The 18472-nt window shown below is 35.6% G+C and overlaps 2 protein-coding genes and 1 long non-coding RNA gene across 58 annotated transcripts in view; 2 read left to right on the top strand and 1 right to left on the bottom strand.

The window, feature by feature from the left end:
* Nucleotides 1–233: 233 nt before the first annotated feature.
* Nucleotides 234–4940, bottom strand: ptpmt1 (protein tyrosine phosphatase mitochondrial 1). Its single transcript, NM_001080187.1, is given in 4 exon segments — nucleotides 234–784; nucleotides 3529–3720; nucleotides 4474–4554; nucleotides 4690–4940. Coding segments are annotated over 4 exon segments (552 nt in total). The 5' UTR covers nucleotides 4837–4940; the 3' UTR covers nucleotides 234–652.
* Nucleotides 4941–5689: 749 nt separating this feature from the next.
* Nucleotides 5690–8915, top strand: LOC137496186 (uncharacterized). Of its 7 annotated transcripts, none has more exons than XR_015495988.1 (6): nucleotides 5690–5733; nucleotides 6834–6903; nucleotides 7014–7079; nucleotides 7464–7649; nucleotides 7881–8424; nucleotides 8617–8915. It is a non-coding gene; the product is annotated as an uncharacterized LOC137496186 (long non-coding RNA). The 7 variants fall into 7 exon arrangements; XR_015495985.1 differs by having other exon boundaries at nucleotides 7390–7649; nucleotides 7881–8219; nucleotides 8805–8915; XR_015495982.1 differs by having other exon boundaries at nucleotides 7390–7649.
* A 2980-nt stretch (nucleotides 8916–11895) lies between these two features.
* celf1 (cugbp, Elav-like family member 1) overlaps nucleotides 11896–18472 on the top strand; it is a 35011-nt gene continuing 28434 nt past the window's right edge. For 48 of the 50 annotated variants that reach the window (XM_087259933.1, XM_087259929.1, XM_087259925.1 and 45 more), the window contains exons 1-2: nucleotides 11927–12059; nucleotides 14163–14205. The gene's annotated coding sequence lies outside the window, so the exon portion shown is untranslated. Of the gene's footprint in view, nucleotides 12060–14162; nucleotides 14206–18472 lie in introns of all 50 variants that reach the window. The other 2 variants (NM_131613.2, NM_001328413.1) reach the window with 1 other exon arrangement.

The raw sequence follows: 18472 nt of genomic DNA, 5'->3' as shown, positions 1-18472 counted from the left end.
AACAACAACAACAACAACCAAAGGCTGATGGCTTTTTGTTTGGATATTGTATTTTTTATGTGACTATTTTTTATCTTTTGTAGGTTATGGATTAACAATGGTAATCATAAAAGTTTATTCAAATTTATTAGATTTTTTTAAATCACCAAGCGACCCCCTCTCATTGTCCCGCGACCCCCCAGGGGGTCCCGACCCCTACTTTGAGAACCACTGCAATAGACCACCACATACCATTGGCTTCAATCATATTTATAAAAACGTATTTCAAACGGTTTCATATTATGTATTCATAAAAATACATACAATTTTCTGTTTAAAATGTCTGAAGAAACAGAAATGACAAGATTTATTCTCAAAGTGACGGTTAATTCAGATGTATATTATTACTGATTTTATGTACAGTACACAAATTCTAAAAAGAATATATAGAAAAATACACACTCCGACGAGGACAAAAAAAAACAGCTTATTGATGCTGTACAACATTGTCAACTCTCTTACCTGACACACACATTCATGGAGCTACCAAATTGATGATCATAATCATATGTAATAAATATGGAAGACATAATGTGCAGAGCAAGTTTAAAACTGCTGTTGTACACTATATGAGATTTAGAATAAACATTAGCATTCGTCCACTGTGCATCTTCTAGCTGGACTCTGAATCACACACTTGCTTGTAGTACTTCTGCAGCATCTCTAGCTGTGACGAGCGGATCAGCACGTGGGGCCGGACTGAGGCCAGCATCTTACATGCTTCCTCTGGACTCCAACAGTGTAGCTGTGGAAAAATAGAGGTTTAACACAAACATGTATCCACCATAGACTTTTGCTGTGGAGAAACGTTCATAGAACAACCTGCATTCTGATGTGTTCACATTGCAGGAACTGGAAACTATTTCAGTTATAGGAAGTCTTTTTGGGGGAACTAAAGTAACTTCTATTTCAGAGCAGGGAGTAATCCAGCACAACAGGTACTATCAGTAATGCAAATGTATACTGATTGGGAAGGACACAGCAGAAATTGAATCTAGTGACGTTTAAATGCTGCCTTCTTTGAACCTACGATTACAAGGTTGCCAAGCTGCCACATAATTTTTTTACAATCTTATTTGCTCAAATAATAAAAGAAAAACTCCATGATGTTGTTATAAAGACTTTCAGAAAAAGGAAATCAATGTGTGAGACTGATAATGGCAGTCAGAGGAGAGAATAACATCAAATTTACTATCCTGTTCCATAGACACTGCATTGGAAACACCTCACAAAAGCAGTAATTCATTTTTTTGTAATTTGAAGCAAAGATAATATACTACATACAAAAATATATGTTAAAATGTTTAAAAAAATCTAAATATTCAAAACTTTCAGGGACTTAAGATGCTGATAGCCGTTAAAAGCGTTATAACAGGCTTGTGAAAAGGGTCAATGAACTACGGCTCTGTGTACTAAATGCTGCATGTGAAATTACCACCAACAATGCCATGTTTTACTCACTTCAGTTGGGTTCTTAAAATAAACCTTTGTATGAGATGATTCTGTGTGGTGATTATTAGTCTCGCTCAATTAATGAAGGCAGTCAAAATATTCTGGGTTGTTACTAAAAGGAATACAGCTCTGGCTGGAAGTTAATGAGAATGATTATTTATTAAATTACGCATTAAATTGTGTTTTATTAACATCTACCCCTACCTCAAACCTAAACCTACCTCTCACAGTAACCTAAAATAGTCACTGTTGGAACTGGTTAAAATTGATCCCCCTAAACATTGAAGTCTTTGTTTCAGACTAGTTTTTAACTAGATTTGAAAAACGAATACTCTCTTGAGTCTTATAAGATTCTTTCCCTAGTAAATACACTATACACATGTCTTTGTGCACAATGCAATTGCAACATTAAGAAAAAATGAAATCAAAATACTATTGATATTTTGATATACAAGAGGTCGCTGAACAACACAGGTATCAACCTCAGTTTCTGAAGGGCCGCAGCTCTGCAGTTCAGTTCCAATTAAACACATCTGATCAAACTAATTAAGTCCTTCAGGTTTCTTTGAAACCTACAGGTAAGTGTGTTGGAGCAGGGTTGGAACTAAACTGTGCAGGGCTGCGGCCTTTCAGGAACTGAGTTTGACACCCCTGCTGTACAATAACGATGTTACTTTCTTTTTAGTCTTAATATAGTGAAGCAAATTTTCCAAAATGAAATGATTGTGGTTTAGCCCTGCTCACCAATTCACACGTGTAGTATGCAAATAATAAATGCAAATGCAAATGAATGATAAAGAGCAAGACACTGTGTTGCATTCTTTATTCTTTCATTAACTTCCTTCTGATCCCACCATTAGGTCCCTAATTGACGTAGCTTTACAGTACATTTTTGTTTTGTTTTTTACATACTCACTATTGCTTAACATGTTACTACAGATATTTGATACAAGTATTAATTAGCTTTTAACCAAACCACAGCAGTGTTCATTTTCGAAAAAATTAAATTAAGTCAAATTAAATTCATGTAGACTCCAAATATATAATACATGCAGAAGTTTACATCTGTGTGTGCGCACGTGTTTTTCAAAATCTTCCATTTTTACATGTGCAAAACTGGAAGGAAATCATATTCATGGGCATGTATTTTTATGTCTCTGAGCATTTTCAATTCTCCATGCCTATTTAAACTGTGTGTTCCAATGAGGTCATCAAAACAGGATAGAAAATAGACTGCTAGTTTTATATTGAGATGTTTCTGATGTAAAAACCTTGATAACTAGACCTCAGAAAATAGTTAATAACTCCTTTAAAAATAATACAGTGCTCAGCATATACGAGTACACCCCTTGTAAATCTTTCTTTTAAATTAATATTTTTAATAAGAAGCAATACAATATTATATTTGTGAATATACATTAGATTAGTCAGTACTGAAGCAAAATCTGGAGCTTATCTAACAAAATAACTTACAATAAATGTCCGAAAACTAGTACATCCAAATTTATATGCTATAGAAAAATATTAAATACAGATTTAAAAAAAGAGGAAAAATCAAGAGAAGCAAAAACGGAAAAGTTGAATTGAGATTATTTAGTTTGTCATTTTTTGCAATATTTTGCTTGAATTAAATTGCATTATCTTTCAATTTCTAAATATTTTTGGTGACTAAAATATGATTTTAATAAATATATATATATATTTGTTTAAATACACCAAAATACATTGCCTACATTTACTGAGAAAAACATACAAATATTCCGTTTCAAAATTTGCTGTACTCAATTATGCAGAGCACTGTATAATGTATGACTCTTTTTTGTTTGGTTTAATAATAAAGAAATTGAAGTCCTTTTGTGTTCTGCATCTGTGCGCTTTTTTTCCTCTGCAAAAATTCCCCTTCAACAATTTATGTGACTACAGATTATGAGAACAGTGTTACAAACACAGAATGACACCTACCATTTTCATTGGTTACCTATGACACAAATATGATGCTTTTGCTATTGTTCATGACTTACAGAGACTCATACGCACCCTGATGAGGTATGCAGCTGCAATAGTTGCACTGCGTGAGCGGCCAGCCTTACAGTGAATATAGACACTGCTGCCCTGTTCTCTGTGTCTCAAGGCAAAATCCACACCCTTGTGGATGTGCTCAAGACTGGGAACACCTGTCAGGTCCACAGTGTCCAATCTGATCTGCTCAACGCCAACAGACTGCCACTCCTGTTATTTCATAGTATATATTTTTTGGGTATTACATAATTTCACACAAATGTATTGACTAAACAAATGTTTCAAATAAATGAAACTGAAAATAATTAATAAAATACAAAAGGGAACACTTTACAATAAGGCCTCATGAGTAAGCTGGTAACTAGAGTTTAATTCAATTCATCTTTATTTATTAAGTGCTTTTACAATGTAGATTGTGTCAAAGCAGCTTAACATAAAAGTTCTACTAAACGGAAACTGCGTCAGTCCAGTTTTCAGAGTTAAAGTTCAGTTCAGTGTAGTTTCAATTGCACTTTAATTTCAATTATAGTACAAAAATGTAACTGAAACGTATTAGTTATTAGCTCAATTAAATAAAAGTTACAACTGTGAGTTATTACATTTACATTTAGTCATTTGGCAGATATTTTTCTCCAAATTGACTTACAATTAGGTTGACATTTAGCAAATCAACACAATAACTTAAACATTAACCATTGCTTATTTAAGCATTAATAAATGCTTATTAGACATTAACCAATAAATTAACACCAACTAAGATTAATGAATGATTTCATTGGGAGTTGTTTATTTCTAACAAATGAAACCTTGTTGTACAGTAAAGTGTTAACAAAATATATATGTATATAGCATTGTAAAAATGTAAACAGGAAAGAATTATTCTGTGTATTTTAAACTGCCATAACAACAACCGTGAATCCTTAACTGATGGGTACAACTGATTGAGTTGGCAGAGATACTTACCTCAGCTGAATTGCAGAAATACTTTGTTTCATATTCTTCATTCATGGTAATTACTCCTCTTACTTTTTCATTTTGGACCAACTAATCAAAAGAGAAAGCGACATTAATTAAAACCGACAGAACAGGAAAGGGATGACATGGTACATTATAAATGTTGTACTAGGGCCATTTTAATTAGGAAATCCTCATCAAAACCGTACATGTGTCACGTATTACCTCTTCTGTCATTGACCTAAACGGGAGAGCACCGAGAATGACAGTCGCGTCCACGCGATTAAACCACTGCCTGTAGGACATCTTTTCCATGACAACATTGTAAGCGAGAGTGGGATAGAATAAAATTCTCGCTAAAACACTCGACATGGTTCCTCGTATAAACGAAGTACAAACGTGTCACTCACTGAAGTTTCATTGTCGCAACTCCCACATAACAACTACACATGAACGAGAGACGCACTGTGAGCTTTCCTTCGCGCCTGCTACAGATCCTCTACATTGCCCTCTTCTGTTTTGGGGGTCAATAGCTGGATAGATTGAAAACGGAATATTTTCTTGTTTATTATACATTACGCAACCAAATATCTTACTAATTTGCATGAAGTTACTGTATCATTAAATGCCTTTCATTCATTTATTAATACTTTATTTTTTTAAATAGAAATTGTATTTAAACCAAATATATATATGTGTGTGTGTGTGTGTGTGTGTGTGTGTGTGTGTGTGTGTGTGTGTGTGTGTGTGTGTGTGTGTGTGTGTGTGTGTTAATTGTTGTTATTGTGTTTAGTAAAACATTTTATCTTAGAAGCAAAAGAAAATAATAAAAGTTAATATTTCGCTCTTTTTTAAAATTAATTTCTGAATTATACTTTTATTTCTACTCAAACATTTCTCCCGTGCGGCTACTTGATCTCTGGACCCCAGTTTGAAAACCTCTATAAAGCTCTAGAGACGCCACTATTGAGAAACATTGATTTTATGTGAGGGAACTGCCATCGTGTGTAACATATCATGTTCTTTCGGATGACTATTGTCATTCTGCAGTTTGTCATGCTTTTATGTGATTATGATTTAATAATAATGATTACATCATATTCAAGAGTACTACAATCAGGCCCGGTAATCCTGCACAACTGGAGTGGCTGCACTCTCAGGACCGCATTTTTAGGACCGCATCTTTAGGACCCTAGTTTTTTGTGACAGCGTCACCTGTCGGATTGGATCATGGATGCGCTAATGGACGACACGGATGACAAGGAAAGTGTAAGTACCGATTTTTCTATTAAGTTTTATTTTAAACTGTTAAAGTAAGTGTTTATTTTGTAATGCTGCTGTTTTATACTGTGAGTTTATGCGGAAATGCCAGATTAGCCTGCATGATTTACCCCACTTTTAAGGGTCTGGGACAAAAATGTTACGTGACGATTTTTTTTCCAGAAGAAGAATAAAATATTATAATAATAAATATGGATAATTTTACACAGCCAGAGTGAGAGCTGCTATAACTTTTAAATTATTAACAATTTTCTAGAGTTCGTTTTCTAGTTTGATTATACGACGTTCGTAACTCGTGACCATGGTTTAATGAAACATTGTTGATTTAATGGCTTGTTGACTTAACGGCTAATGTGCTTAGTGACTCATGCATTAAACTAAGATGGTAAAAGCACGTTTGATGTAAGAGTTTCAGATTTATCTATATTTTACTGAATTCGTGTTATTCGTATTACATTAGCACATTAAAAATTGTGCTGACTGCCTGTTAGCCCCAAAATACTGTATGTGTTATTAGCCTGATGTTTTGTCATCGTTTTACAGTGATGAATGAGATTCTGAAAGTTAGGCTTATTCTGTAGGTCTTAACCATATAGAGTCTCATATCTTTAATTTATATCATCAGGTATGTTTTACCTGGCGAATAAGAAGTGATGGCCAATATGATTGGATTGCTTAGGCTCATTGTAGGAGGAAAAGAAAACAAACTACAGGAATATTTTCATTGAGGTTATCTCAAACTGTTGAGTAACACTTTATAACATCTGCATTCTATAAATAAATAATTATTAAGCATTTAATAACTAGTTAATTTATTAATATTTTTTTGTTTAGCATTAACTCTACATTTAATAGACATTGATAAGCAGTTTATAAATACAGTTACAAATGCTAGCTGTGTTCTTGAGTTTATAGCATATCTATGATGAAGTGCAGCTTATCTGTGGTGTTCATTTTCCAGAGGAATGTCTGGCCAAATAAGTATATAAACTGCATGCTGGGTGCTACTCATTTATGAATCCATGTAAAATGATTTGCTGTTCTGTGGTGGTATTTTAGTTCATATTTAAATGATTTTTTTTTCATAGGCCATCGTACATCCTCTGGGTGTCTTGAGGAGCTGGTCTTTGGATAATGCTGAGCAGGTCTTTCTTTCTGGTAAAGATTATCATTACAGGTCAAAATATGGTTAATTTTGCACAATGCTCAAAGAGCCTTTTTGTTACTGGTATATATGTTAACTCAACAGTGATTGTTCTCTATTTCAGTGAAGTAAAAGAATTTAACAGACAGATTGACAAACAACTGACGAAAGAAGAGAGACGATTCAATAGGTGGGTATTGCTCTTATATACTTAAAAATATGAAGTTGGGAGTAGTTTCCTGTTTGGTTCTCCCAACAGTGCATACGCTTAAGCCAGAAATATACATATATATATATATATATATATATATATATATATATATATATATATATATATATATATTATAGCTAACACTGTAAAGCAAATGTTTGTTATTATACCTCTTATATTAAATATTAATCTAAATTTAATTTCATAACAATTGATTAACCTTTTGAGTTCATATACATTGTTTTACATATTCAAGAATATATATATATTCATTCATTTTCTTTTTCAGCTCAGTCCCTTTATTTATCAGGGGTTGCCACAGCAGAATGAACCGCCAACTTATGCAGCATATGTTTTACACAGCGGATGCCCTTCCAGCTGCAACCCAGTACTGGGAAACACCCATTTACACTCATACACTTGAACATGGGGAGAACCTGCAAACTCCACACAGAAATGACCACTGGCCCAGCCGGGGCTTGAACCAGCAACCTTCTTGCTGTGAGGCGACGGTGCTAACCACTGTGCTGCCCTATGTGCTCTATGCGGGTGAGTGGGATTGACAAACCACTTGGAGGACACACTCTTGCTGTCTTAATGCACCAGACATTTTGTTATAAATCATGTGCGTTTCATGTTTATTCATATAACTGCTATTTTATCTCTTAGCACTTCATTTTTGTCTTGATATTTAATATCTCTTGTTTAAATACACTATGAACAGCAGATGCGCTAATTATTTTCCTTGTTCCCTATTTCCACCTGGGGATATTCATCCAGAGGCCTCTAGAGATCGTGACCTGTGAAGAGATGATGCCACCATAGAGGACTTCTAAATGTATCCATAATCCTGAAACAGACCGTATCATGAGCAGATGCTGTGGTGGTCATGGAGAAGTGGAGAGCATGAGACTGATTAATGAAAGACCCCAGTGACAGATGAGTGCCCACATTGACCCTGTGGTCCAGCCTGAAAACCAGCTGGTGACCTACTCACACCTGCAGCTTCTCCACGATGGACGCCCAATGTTTGCCTCAAGCGCCTAGACTGCAGCTCTGCACGTGAAGTGTGGCCAGAAGAGAAATGGTTGTGCCCAACTGAGCCTAGTTTCTCTCAAGGTTTATTCCTTCACTTTCATCAATTTGTAAAGTTTTGTTCCTCCACTGTTGCCATTGGCTTGCTTGGTTTAAGACTTGTGGAACTGTGCATCGATGGATTTGCTTTTTTTAGTGTTTGGACTTTCAGCAGTGAATACTAAACCACACTGAACTGAACTGAATTTAATAAATGTTAAGCTGCTTTGACACAATCTACATTGTAAAAGTGCTTTAGAAATAAAGATGAAATTAATTAAAATTGAATTAAATATTCAACACGTTTCCATTTTTCTCAGAAAACATATTTATAAAGGTGCTGTTGACTTGAAAATTTCACCAGATGTTGATAACAATTTGTAAAGTAATTAGATTTGTTTTCTATTCATATATTTTTTTTCTTTGGTTTTCAGGTCAATAGCACCTTTAGAAATATGTTTTCTGAGAAAAATGGGAACTTGTTGAATACTTATTTACCCCAGTGTGTATGTATGTATATGTGTATATGTATATGTATGTGTGTGTGTGTGTGTATTTATATGTATGTATTTATATGTAAATATGTGTGTATATATATACTTGAACTTTCTTCTTCACTCTCATTCACAGGAGCTAAAGTCTACAGCCAGTCTGAATGCAGCAACTGAATAAACAGTGGGGTCATTTTTGTGGTTGAATTGCATTATTAAAAATAAAAGTGTGGATATTTATATAAATGTACATTCTTGAATCATCCTTGCGTCTTGTCTCTCTAAAACCTTTACAACCTGGTTTTAAATTAGTAACTGCAAATGCTGATCCCATTTGATTTAAATTTATTTTCCTTAATACTGAGCTAATTAGTTCAATGTAATGGGGTTCATCAATATACAGTATTTTTCAAGGAATTTAAGACTTTTAAGGCACTCAACTCTATTTATTCATTTATATTTTGGGTGTAAATTCATTTGTTTCATTTTAAAATTGTTACTTAAAGCAGGCGTTTTACACTTTAACCTCTGTAATAAAAGTGCCTGAAAGTTTCCGCTATATAATCCAATTCGGTAGGTGGCGCAGTTACAAAACGGGTCCTAGAAATGCAGTTTCACTATGTCATCCAATCCGGTAGGTGGCGCTTCCGCAAAAAAACTAGGGTCCTAAAAATGCGGTCCTAAACATGCGATCCTGAGAGTGCAGCTACTCCAGTTGTGCAGGATCATACTATTGGGCCCGGCGCCAGGAAGTCAAAACTGAGGGGGCACTTTAAATCCATAGGGGGGCACTAGACCTGGTGACTGATTTTGGTCTCTTGTTTCTTTCATTTAGGCTATTTATTCGCATTTATTATAACTTTGCATTACTGCCTAAGTTACTGACCTAAGGCAGTAATATAGGCTACGTTTTAATAGTAATAACAATACGCAGTTTCGCTATTACGAATTTTATTAACGATGGTAATGCATACCGCTTATTAATGCAGACGGATGATGGCTTCAGTGCCAAACGAGTGCTTTAAATCATATGTTATTCTCCTTATTTCCGTTTTATTTCAAATAACAGCCCTATGAATGTTTAAAGTTTTAGGTAAAGACGTCAAATTATGCCCACGCATGCAAGCTGACCCACGATCAGACTATTCATTTAACCGGTAAATAAATATAGTGAAATCAGCTTAACCGAGTCATCACGCTTCACAACCAACATCAGTGTTGGGGAAAAGCTAAATGTGACAATCTAATGTCATTCAAAACAATTACTTAGTTACATTTTAAGGCATTAGTGTAGCCAGAAAAATAACTAAAAAAGATACAAAAATTCACAGTTATTACCGTGAAAATTGGTTAAATTTTTATATGCTATATAACTTTTTTTTCATCATTTTAAATGTAAAAACAAAGATTTGTCTAAGGCTATTATAAATGTGCTTTTTTCGTGATATTGTAAACCATCATAAACCATATGTACCATAGTTTCTAGGCCTACCCGTCATTTTATTTATTAATTATTTTATTTATTAGGCCTTTTTTAATAGCTTGTTTTCAGGTTATTTTCATTTTAGGGCCATGAGCTAAGTCAAAACAAACTCGATATGTTGTATTTTAGCTCTTAAAACAGATCTACAATATATTTTATGTTGTTTAATTTTGCATGAGCAAATAGCAGTATAGCCTAAGTTACATATTTTTAAAAGATTATCATTCTGCCTACCTGCAGCGCACGAGATTTCTCGGTTGATCCGCGGTAAATCCACTTAAGCACTATAAACCTATTGCATTCATAACACTGCAAACTTGACTTCGCAGGCCGATCATCTTTAAACGCAAAAGGCATTTATTATGTGTTATACCTTGACTGCAGTTGCATAATGGGATGTTTCTCTACGCAACTGTAAAAGTGCACCTTTCAGCAAAATGAAAGCAAACATTCAAAGGGTTCTGCGTTTTGTCAATTTTAGCTTAATTGTAATAATATTAATAATAATATTAATAAATAAATTAAAATATTATTTATAGTGTAGCCTACTGTGGGACTGTGCAGTAAACTATTTATTTTTATTAAAACATTTTTATTAGGCTACATCTTCCCGAATAACTAATAAATGACTGGCAGTTGCGTCTCTGCTAAAATTAATTTAACAGCAAATTTCTTATGTGTTTTTTCCTTTTAGAGCTCAAGAGAGTTGTGTTTAAATAATTAGTTAACCAAAACATGTAATGAATTAAGCTGCTCCTATCATGTCACCCATTTTCTCCCTTGTGAGTTGAGTGCGCCTCCATCGCCGTGTGCGCGTTTTAAAGGCTATTTACGGGCGCACCAGACCTGACGCGGGGACCGGATCTCTGGACTATAGGACTAGCTTTAACCTCACCATTTTCATAATTTAATTGCTATGTCATATATTTTAAAATATTTAAATGTGTGTTCTGAAGGTTGGAATGACGGGAGTGTTAATAATTAATGACAGAAAGAATTTTCAGTTTGAGTGAACAATCCTTTATAAAAACTGGGGGGGGCACAAACTATGTCTGAGGGGGCAATGCCACCCTTTGCCCCCCCGTAGCGCCGGGCCTGACTACAATCTAAAATGGATCTGTATTATGTGTATTTGTTTGTGTGTGTGTGTGTGTGTGTGTGTGTGTGTATATATATATATATATATATATATATATATATATATATATATATATATATATATATATATATATATATATATATATATAAATTTCTGTTTAAACATAGTAATATATGACAATAAATTAATATTACGCAAATCTCACTCAGTAATGCTGTTAATGTGCGTAATTGTTTTTTAAGCATTACCTGGCATTGTGAATTCATTATATTACGCATTATATAGGATATAAAATATCAGCACAACTGCAAAAACACTCATGTTAACCAGTCTGACAGTTACACACATGTGATGTTTAGCTGTACCGCACACGCAGACCTCTTGGGCTTTTATCGACTTCAACGACCACGTGAGAGAGTCGCTCATCTAGTGCTTTGAAAAGAAGGGGGGTGTTCTGACCAATTTATTTTTACTAATGTATTATGTTTATGAATTCTAATCTGTCGTGAAATACAAATAAAAAATATATATATACAAAGCTGCGCCTATTCACACTTTGGGGCTAAAACATCATATTGGCGTAAAACATTTGGACAAAGGCTCCACCCCACTCCCCTTTTAATAAATGTGATGGTGCATGCAGGAAAGACAGCCATTTTGCACCGTCCCTCTTCCACCCAGAAAGTAGGTTGTCGTGGGAAGACGTAATCAGAGAAAACTACTAACTCACAAATCCCACCACACAATCATTCCCCCGTGTCAGCACAATATACCTACTCAGTTTCCTCCGTTTGAAAAAGGAGGCATCGAGGGTAAGTGTTCATTGTTCATGGCTGTAGCCGCGCGAGCTAACTGGTGGTTGTTTACGGTCGCTAGCACGCGCTAACATGCGTCATTATGTAAGACCAGATCGACCACCGAGCGCCCACAGGGCTCATTTCGCTTTTAGACACGGTTTGATCAATAGTGCATGCACCGTTGCTTCAAAACCTATCGAGCTTGTGTAAGTTAACTTCCGCGCGCTATTCGAGCTCCTCTGCTAAGTTTAGCATAATCCAGAAGTGTACCTACGATACAAACACACCTAAAACACGCCGGTGATGAACAGAACTCTTGCAATTCGTTCATGTTTCACACATGCGGTCTTTGAATCGCGTGTAATGTTAAATCACTGCGATGGCTTTGTGAATGAACAAAATTACGTTAGAGGTCCCGTTGAAAAACGCATGGTCACACCTCCCCCTACTAAATTGATATGGACGTACCAATTGCGTTATTGGGTACGCTAACAATGTTACCTTTTTTTGCCCAGCGAGTATGTAACTTGGTGTTTCCCGTTTTAAAATGCTCTGTATGCTAGTAACTTGCAGCTGTGTGGCATATCGATTAAAAGGAGGCATCGATCCTTGCAAAAGTTAGTGTAGCGACTCTCGAGTCTGCTGCGAAAAGAAGCGCCTCTTCCTGATACAGATTTTCGAGCTTTTAAAATAAACAACTCGTTTCTAGTTAAGGTATCATCACACTTATTGTCTATGTTTGTATCTAATGTGTTTTAAATGCTAATTGTTGGTAGTTTCCACCAAATGTGTATAGTTCCTCACAGTTTGTGGCCCTGTGCTCGAGGCCTGTTGATCAGAAAGCTGCTTCTGTCACGCGAGTTCTCACCACCATTTGATAAGAGCTTTATAATGGACGGCTGTCTTCTAACTTGCAAGCCAAAATCGTTTATCTAGTAATACTGCAGGAACCTTTCTGAAAGTAACTCGAGGAATTCAAAAAGAAGCATTCTGGTGACGATTGTAGGAGTAGTCTGTGATAAATACATAAGGACTAAATGTGCTAATGTTACTTCCGAAATTCATAGAGGTGAAGTTGGTTTTATGTTCGTACATTCGTTCATTTAGCAGTCTCTATATTGTTTACCATGTTACCTTGAATATTCGATCGGAATTGGCATCTTCTAAACAACATGAACACTATCTAATTCACTGTAAACAATGTTGTACTTTTGATAGTCATTGTCTGCTAATATGATTTCGCTATTTAAAATGAACAAATATTACTTTTCTGAAATTATATTATTAAGAAGAATTTCTGAATATCCAAATATAAAACCAACTTTACCGCTATCTGAAATACCTCATTCTATCATGAAATACCTCATTCAAACCTTCAGTTTGCAATAGAAATATTGAGCCTAGAAATGAAGCCGTGTAGGTAAAAGCTTTTCAGGGCAAAAGCAATAGGCCGATAACGTGCTGTTATGAATGAGACCGCTTTCTACAAGAGCTACAAGGTCCTATTGGCCTCATGTGATTGCTGTAATGGCATCTATGGTGCATTTGTCAAGCCTGGTCACCTTTATTTATATAGTGCTTTACTCAAGCAAATCTTACCAAAGCAGCCTAACAGAGGTAATACTAAGTTTCATCAATGTGCAGCAAGTTCAGTACATGCAGTTCCAAGCATTTTATTCCATTATATATCTAATGCTGCTGTTTTATTGAACTTGTTTTTTTTACCTAGCAGACATGGTTAGAAGTTGTTAGTGATATTTCATTCTTATCCATACATGTCATAATGAACATAAAGCATGTCTGATTTCATGCAAATGATATAGTGATGTATTTTGTTGTTGCGTTACCATCATTACATAAGGCCAGTTGTAACTGACCTGTTATGGCCTTTATCTGACGTTGACAGTGTGCAGCATTGACTCTCTTTTGAGATCTGTCTGTCTCAGAGGCTGTCTCAGAGCCAGTATAAATAATACACTAAGACAGCAAACTAGCTGCTGTGTCTTTGTCAGCATTGTAATGGAGGTAAAGGACAGCAAGTCCAAAGATACTGGGAATCAGCACAGATGTTCATTGACAAAATGCCAGTCTAACCATACGGCTGTTTTCTTTCTGCAGGTTAACGGAAGCAACGTTTCAGAAAAGCAAGGCTACAGAGAGGGTAAGTGGTTCTCATTTTTGTGTTGGGGTACATTACAATGGACTGTTTGTTAATCGAGACATCAAAATATAATGGGGAAAGGTAGGTATTCATATTCCAGATAATTGGTGCTCGTAAGAACGGGATTTAATGCGAGTCATCAGAGAGTGCACAAACATTCGGCCATCAGCTTAGTTTGAGAGGTTTTATGAAGTCTGGCCTGCTGAGAACCTCAACGTGTAAAACAAAACCCTATTCTGATTTGATCGATTTAGTGGTCTATGATAATAATAGGGTAGTCTGTGTCTCTTCTACAACAATACCGTCTGATTTTTGCATGTTTTGCTGCTATCATTTAGATAATTGGTGTCAGTCTATGTTAGCTTTCAATAACACATCATTCATCCATGTGGAGGTCTAATGTCATTTACAAATTTCTACCTTAGTTTTTGTGGGTTTATAGTGTGCTGTTAGAGAGCTGCATGCATGAGGAAAAATAGCATGAAATGAACTCTCTGTTCCTTAGTCTTTAGTGCTCAGAATTGAAGACAAACTGTTTCCTTGGTTACTTGGTGTGCGCACACACACACACTGGTGTGTTGATGCTGCTATGGTGGGCCGTTCTTTGCAGTTGGATTTTTGTCCTGCATGGCAACACCTCTATTATCTGCAACTGCAGGCTGGCTCTAAGATGCTCCAAGATACACTGAGCTCATATTTGAGTGTGTATTTCCATAAATACTGAGAGTTTTCATTCGACTGGAGGGTCAAGATTGCAACTGGAGTCGTGAGTTTGTGAGCGCTTAGCAGAACGTCAAGGGGCTTGTATCTCCTTTACAGGGGGAAGGGATGTGTGTCAGAGTGCAGGCTCTTTAAAGGAGCCATCAATCATATGGCTTTACCTTTAAGAGACTCACGAGGGGACTAAAATACTTGTACTGAGCCACCAAAAGACTTCAGTTTCGTTTTGTGCTTAACATACTAATGCTTTGAGGCAGAAAGCTCTTTAGCTGTGACTTCTGTCAGATTTGGCTGTATGAAGTTCATGTCTGACAGTTGCTGCAGCATGGCAGCTGTTAAACCGTGACAACGCTCTCTGTGAGGGAGTAACCACATGGAGGTCAGCAGCACCTGTCAGGAACATTCCTGTTTGTACTCCTGCTAATGTGGCTAATGAATGCCATTAAATCCCCAGATAATTCTACATTTAAACCTTTCCAATATATGGAAATATTGTCGCTAATCTCTTAATTTTTGAATATAGTCTAGAATAGGCATGGGCAATATGACAGAAATTTCATATCATGATATAGGTCATCTCATATCCTGATAACAATAATTAATAAGACGTGAAGGACTATTTATATATTTTTTATATATTTTAAACTCTGAAATGTATATATGTGATCATATTTCTCTTTAGTTACTTCAGGAGAAATGTTTGATTTAAAATGTAGAAATATAAAGTTTATATGAATAAGATGTAAAACACTTTTCAAAAACAAATGATTACAGGTCCAACCTACAAATATAAAATATTGCTTAATAAAATAAATCTGTATTTTCAAGATTGCAACATTTTCATGTGCCATCATTCACATTTGGGTTGGGCGATGTTGACACATGGTCTTTGCTTTACCCATAACCAAACCATAAATAAATAAATTTACACACCAATTACCACCTGTCAATCACCTTTTTTGCCACGGGACTCTGTCATGAATAGGCACAGTGATCTGTGTCGTAATAATAGCTTTTTCCACAGCTGGTGGAGGAGACGAGAGTTTGTTTGGCGTTCACTGTAACTTGTATTGTGATTGATAATAACTTCCTTATTATTATTATTAAGAGTAAATGACAATTAAAGATGCTAGGGCTCGACCGCTTTGGTCGCATATGCGCCCAACATTTTATCTTTGCAACCTTAAAATATATTTTAAAGTATTTGGGCAAGTGCATACATTTTCACTGTTTTCCCTGCAAAATCCTCACTGCGTGCGCGGATTTAGGACACATTTATGCAGAATGCATCTTTGCACCTAAAAACGCCAAACGCAGCACTCAGGAACAGATAAACAGTTGTTATGTGAACTTCAACTTGGTAAAGTAAAAAAAAAAACAGCAATGCTTACACAGCCTTTGTGCTCTTCTTATTGGCCCACTGCTGTAGAACTGAACGCGAATTATTGGTTAATATCAGTTGTCCATCACTCAGTCAACGCCCTCTGCCTTCACATGTCAGGAGCTACAACAGCAAAAATGTGATGCGCTGAAGAGGAGAAAATGAAAATAACACTGAAAGATTTTGTTTTAGAAAACACCTAAAGTTACTAATAATGGCACATCTTATTAGTGATCACATGCTGAATGTTAATCCACCATTTACACTTTTCCAAGAGTGGATAATAGACCTCCAGTGGCTTCAAGTCCGCTCTGAAAATGACTAAAGCCATTCACTGTAAAGTCTGTGGGACGGGTTTGCAGGTAACAGTGTTTGCCACTGAATCTACACATTAAGAGTGAGAGGTACTGTATAATCCTTCATTTAATCTTCACGATGCTGTCAGCCGTGCAAGCGGCAACTATATGTATATTTAAACACAGCTCATGAAAAGACCGTTATTGACATTAAGATGACATGCAAATAATAAGTTAAATATCAATATAAATGTGGGGTGAGGCAATGGATTGCGATGCTGGCTCAGCAGTGTGAAGTTTGTCGGCGATGGACGATGGCATCGTCCCTAATTCACATTTCTGTCTGAACTCCCATAATACCATGTCATTTTGCACTCATATTGATTATGATAGTCTTGCCATAACCAATGTATTTTTACGACGCCACAATATAAACTATAGAGCATAAAATGAAACAAGAATTTTTGTCTTTGTGATGTTACACAGTCCACAGTATGCCTTTTGTAATAAGTGCTGCTTACACAGTAGCTCTTAAAATTTGGTCTTTCAATATTTTTTAACTTCTGTTATTGTGCTGCACATTACAATTTTCCAAATCAGAGACTAACTTGATTTTTATCATGACTTTGAGTAGAAATTTATTATGTGAAAGGGCTGCCAGTGGTCAGAGGCGGATTTGGCTGTGAGGGAAGTTTTCTCCAGATTGGCTGTGAAATGGGTGATTTCTGCAGGGGGCTAAATGATTCTCACTGGAATAGTCCAAAACGGTTCAGAAAGAAAACAGAAAATGACCACAAAGCACTTTGACCTTCCATATGGTAGAATGTTTAATGAGGCCATGTCATAAAACGACAAACGATGCTTGATCTTTTAAAGTAAAGCTAACTTAATTCTCCCCTGTTTGCAAAAATGTCTTTTCACTGAGACTAAGCTTGAGACATAATTGTGATTAAAAGGATAGTTTTCCCAAAATTACTTTGGTTTGGGGCCACTCATGTTGTTCCATCTGGCTTGTGTTGATATTTGAATCATAGATGAAGATGAAGATTTGTTATTTGTCTTCAAATATTGTCCATGCAACAAAAAAACTTTAACACAAACAATCCTTTTAAAAATGTGTTTTTTGTGAGCTGAGTGGTTTAATCCAATCTTCTGATCTCATATTCTTGATTTTGGCTTAGAGAAATATTCTTAAACCTTTCTCTAATATCTAATTAATCTTATTTTGCCAAATTTTATAATATGCATAATATCACCTATAATGTTCGGATGCAAACTATTTTCCCATAAATGGTTACTAGAGAGTTAAAGCCTTTATTTAAACTTAATATTAATTTTAATAATTTAATTTAAAATATAATTCAAACACGGGTGTTTCCCTCCCTGTTTGCAAATAAACAGCTGCACAAAAAATAACAGCTGCACAAAATATTCGATAAATAAAATACAGTACAGATTTTGAGCTGTATTTTGAGCTTGTAAAACTTTTAGGATGTGCTTGTAGTGTTTAGGCCAGCAGAATTATGCAGGGTTAATGCTCTAACTGATGATTTTTATACCTGATTGATTTCTCTAAGCTGCTTTGGATCTTGGCAAAGATGCTTTCTGTATTTTTTAAGCTGCTGCGGGATCTAATGCTCTGCACATCACAGAAATCAAATATGTACTCAGTGCAGTGTAGTGAACCAGGACTTTTTTGATTAACAACTCCATTAGAATAATGTAGGTGTTTTTTTACACTTTGGCTACTCTGGTTCCAAGAGAACTTTACACATTTTATTTTATGTTGTGAAGTAACCCTCTGTTTTGGACGGTGAGTGAGCTGCGCGTGTAGGTCAGTGGTTTTATGACCCTTGGCATTCTGAACGGC

The sequence above is a fragment of the Danio rerio genome, chromosome 7 (genome assembly GCF_052040795.2).
Source record: "Danio rerio strain M-AB ecotype USA chromosome 7, GRCz13ab, whole genome shotgun sequence".
In the NCBI taxonomy this organism is placed as follows: Eukaryota; Metazoa; Chordata; class Actinopteri; order Cypriniformes; family Danionidae; genus Danio; species Danio rerio.
The sequence above is the reverse complement of the archived record's forward strand: the minus strand, read 5'-3'. Positions and strand labels throughout refer to the sequence as shown.